This window comes from Ciona intestinalis, chromosome 7 (assembly GCF_000224145.3).
Source record: "Ciona intestinalis chromosome 7, KH, whole genome shotgun sequence".
Classification (NCBI taxonomy): Eukaryota; Metazoa; Chordata; class Ascidiacea; order Phlebobranchia; family Cionidae; genus Ciona; species Ciona intestinalis.
In genome coordinates, this window is record NC_020172.2 from 3,663,722 (window position 1) to 3,667,034 (window position 3,313).

At 31.9% G+C, this 3,313-nt stretch overlaps 1 protein-coding gene across 1 annotated transcript in view; it reads left to right on the forward strand.

Annotated features, from left to right (window-relative positions):
* LOC100175077 (intraflagellar transport protein 172 homolog) overlaps positions 1 to 3,313 on the forward strand; it is a 25,607-nt gene that overhangs the window by 8,129 nt on the left and 14,165 nt on the right. The window contains 6 exon segments of the mRNA XM_009860700.3: positions 691 to 798; positions 1,146 to 1,230; positions 1,421 to 1,498; positions 1,815 to 1,907; positions 2,238 to 2,414; positions 2,962 to 3,033. Of these exon segments, the coding sequence (XP_009859002.1) occupies positions 691 to 798; positions 1,146 to 1,230; positions 1,421 to 1,498; positions 1,815 to 1,907; positions 2,238 to 2,414; positions 2,962 to 3,033 (613 nt within the window).

Here is a 3,313-nt window from a genome sequence, read left to right on the forward strand (position 1 = left end):
TAACAGCAAAAAATCGCATAGAAAATATATACTGGAATAACAAATATTTGGCAGTGCGACAATGCATGATATTTTCATTAGAAAAAAGAAAATTAAAATTTATTTCGGATTTGGCATATTGAATGCTTCTTTTTGAATATATATACAAAATCATAAATTACAGACTCCTTCAATTTAAATTTTTCGATTTTTAGGTGTTAGTTCAAGAGGGAGTAAACACAATCGGATATACTCTCGATGAAGGTTTGATTGAGTTTGGAACAGCCATTGATGATGGAGATTTTAACAGGTAGGTTTTGTTTCTGCTTGTTTGTTAGTAAATGAATGAATGTAACTTATATATTTGTTTTTTTTGGGAGTTTTTTTCCTTGTGCAGCCAGAAAACGACAGTCATTGTAACACGGGTGTTCTGTTTCATACACCTCATGTTCACTACGCGGTACCATGTATGTACCTTTGTGGGTAATTATTTTATTTTTATGTATGGCTGATAATTTGGACAACCCATTAGTGACCATTTCGTTGGAGCAATTTCTGTTAGTTTTTTTTTTGCACAAGGACACTATAAGGACATATTTGCCCACAATAGTAGCAGTGACGAGCCTTAAACACAGTTCCTCTAGGTTAATACACAGGTTTTCAATATTTCCAGTGATGCACAATATTTATTTATTCTGTGGAATTTTTCAGAGCAACTTCATTTCTGGAAACACTGGAAATGTCTCCTGAAACTGAAGCAATGTGGAAAACTTTGAGTAAATTGTCGCTTGCTGGTAGACAACTTATTATTGCTGAAAGGTGGGTAAAAAACACATATGTGAATAAACTTTTAATACCATGCACAATGTAAATCCCCCCAAGAATTTTTTGGAAAATTTAAATTTTATTTTCGAAACTTTTTCCTAAAAATTAATTTTTTTTAAATATTTTTTCGGGTGGAGACCGATTAAATCATAAAATAAATCATTTATGATTTAATAATTGATTTCAAAATCATAAATTTGTGGAATCTGTTTATATAGGTAAGATCACACCCCATTTAGGCCAGGGTTTGCCAGTTAGTCAAATAATTTTAGACAGGTTTGGCCCATTACCTAAGAGATTTTGGCCAGAGTTGGTCATACATATGAATATTATAACACTAGATGCTTTGCTGCACTTGGAGATGTATCTAAAGCAAGATTCTTGAAGGAATTAAACAAAATGGCCGAACAATATGCTTCAGAAACAGTAAGTTATTTTTAATGATAAGTTTTTTACTCGAAAAAAAAATTGTATAAAAAATTTTTGTGATAATTTTTTTACTTAAAATTTTTTTATTTTTTTTATTTCCCTTTTTAGAAATTTTGTACCTAAAATAATAAAAATATAAATCTCGAATAAATGTTTTTTTATTAAATCTTTACATTATACACAGAAGTCTGAAGATGGTGTGGAATACTACAAAGTACAAGCTAGACTCGCTATCTTGGAAAAACAATTCAAAAAAGCTGAGCAGGTAAATACAACTTTAACTTTGTGTTGTAGTATGAATGTGTCATTTTGCTGTTGACTATTTTTTGGTAAGCGTAATTTAGAATACCTGCAGTTTTGTATAGTAGGGTGGGAAAGACGGGACAATTTTTCATTCTATTTTTCGTCCTATTTAGCAAACAAAGTACATTCAAAGAATTATAAAACCGTATTTTGCACAACTTCTATAGACCGTTGTTAATTGTTAAAACACGATCAGGATATTTGGATATTAAGTGCTAAAGGTGTCCCATCTTACCCCAACCTGCTATATACTTTGAAGTTTTCTTTATTAAATTCAGATCTACCTTGAAAACGGCGAGTTGAATGAATGTATTCAGTTCTACCAGGAAATGCATATGTGGGACGAAGCAATTGCACTTGCTGAAACTAAGGTATAGTTCTAATATTCTATAGGTGTGTGCTTTTAAAAACATACCTAAACATGATTTCTTTTTTTTTATTAAATCCTTTGAACCAGTTATGTTATTAAAATTACTTCTACAGTATAAAAAACTTCATTATTCTGCATTCTATGTCAAATTAACAAATTTTATGCTGACAAATTTTATTCTGTCATTATTGTCCTGTCAGATTTTTTTTCAGCTAAATTTTCTTCTGATATTTTTTTCGCCAATTTTTTTTCTGCCAAACTTTTTTTCTAACAATTTTTTCCGCTAATTTTTTTTTCTTCTTAATTTTACAAACCTTGTGTTTTTCCGCAGAATCATCCAGAGTTGGCAAGTCTTCGTAACAGTTACTACCAGTGGTTGATTGACACCAACCAAGATGAATCTGCGGGGTTATTAAAGGAACAACAAGGAGACTGGCACGGTGCCATTGCCTTATATATGAAAGCTGGTCTCCCTGCAAGAGCTGCTAAACTAAGTCTTTCAAGATCGGTAAATATGTTTTTTTTGGGGGGGGGTGGGGGAATGGGTCGATTCTGGCCTAAATATCAGGCCCATGGAAAGTCAGGCTGTGGAAACTAATATAAATTTGGAGTTTTTGGGGACAATAGGCCAATCCTGGCCTAAATATTAGGACCCATAGTGTGTCACGCTGTGGGAGTCATTTAAATATGGGGTTTCGATGCCTAAAGAAGCATACTAACGAAAATGAAAAATTTCCATATGGATAGAGATGCTCAAATGTGGTCTATATTTCGAATTTAGTATAATGAATGCTTTTTCTTTGTAAACATATAAAAAATGTTAAAATATAGACTTACAAGGAAAACAGCCATCCCAGGAAATGAAATATAAATTATTATGATTAGCAAAGCATTATTTAAAGTTTATAAGACAGCTCACAACTACAGTTGTCCTGAAAAGCTCTACTTACGAAATCTTGTCATAATGAAAACATCCAAACCTCAGAATACAACTTCAAAGCGAAATTTTTTTTAGTTTTACTACAGCACTAATGCTTACTGATATTTTTGTACAGGATTTGATGTCAAATCGCAATTTAATGGAACAAATCGCATCCGGTTTGCTTAAGTACGACTTGAATGAACAGGTGATTTGTATTGTAGTAATATATATATTGGGTATAACAGCCATGTTTATCAACTGATGCATCGTGTATTTAAGGCAAAGAAAGCATCATTAGGTTCAAAAAGCTAGTAGTCAAATTAGTTTTTCACCCATTTTTATATATGTAGCGTTTTTTAACGACTGTCATTTTGCTGTTGATTCCCTTCCCTTCCCTTCGTTCTTTGAATAACATAATCTTCACTGTTATTTTTGAAGAGAAAATTCTGTTTGCTGTGTTATACATATATACATACATGCCTGTT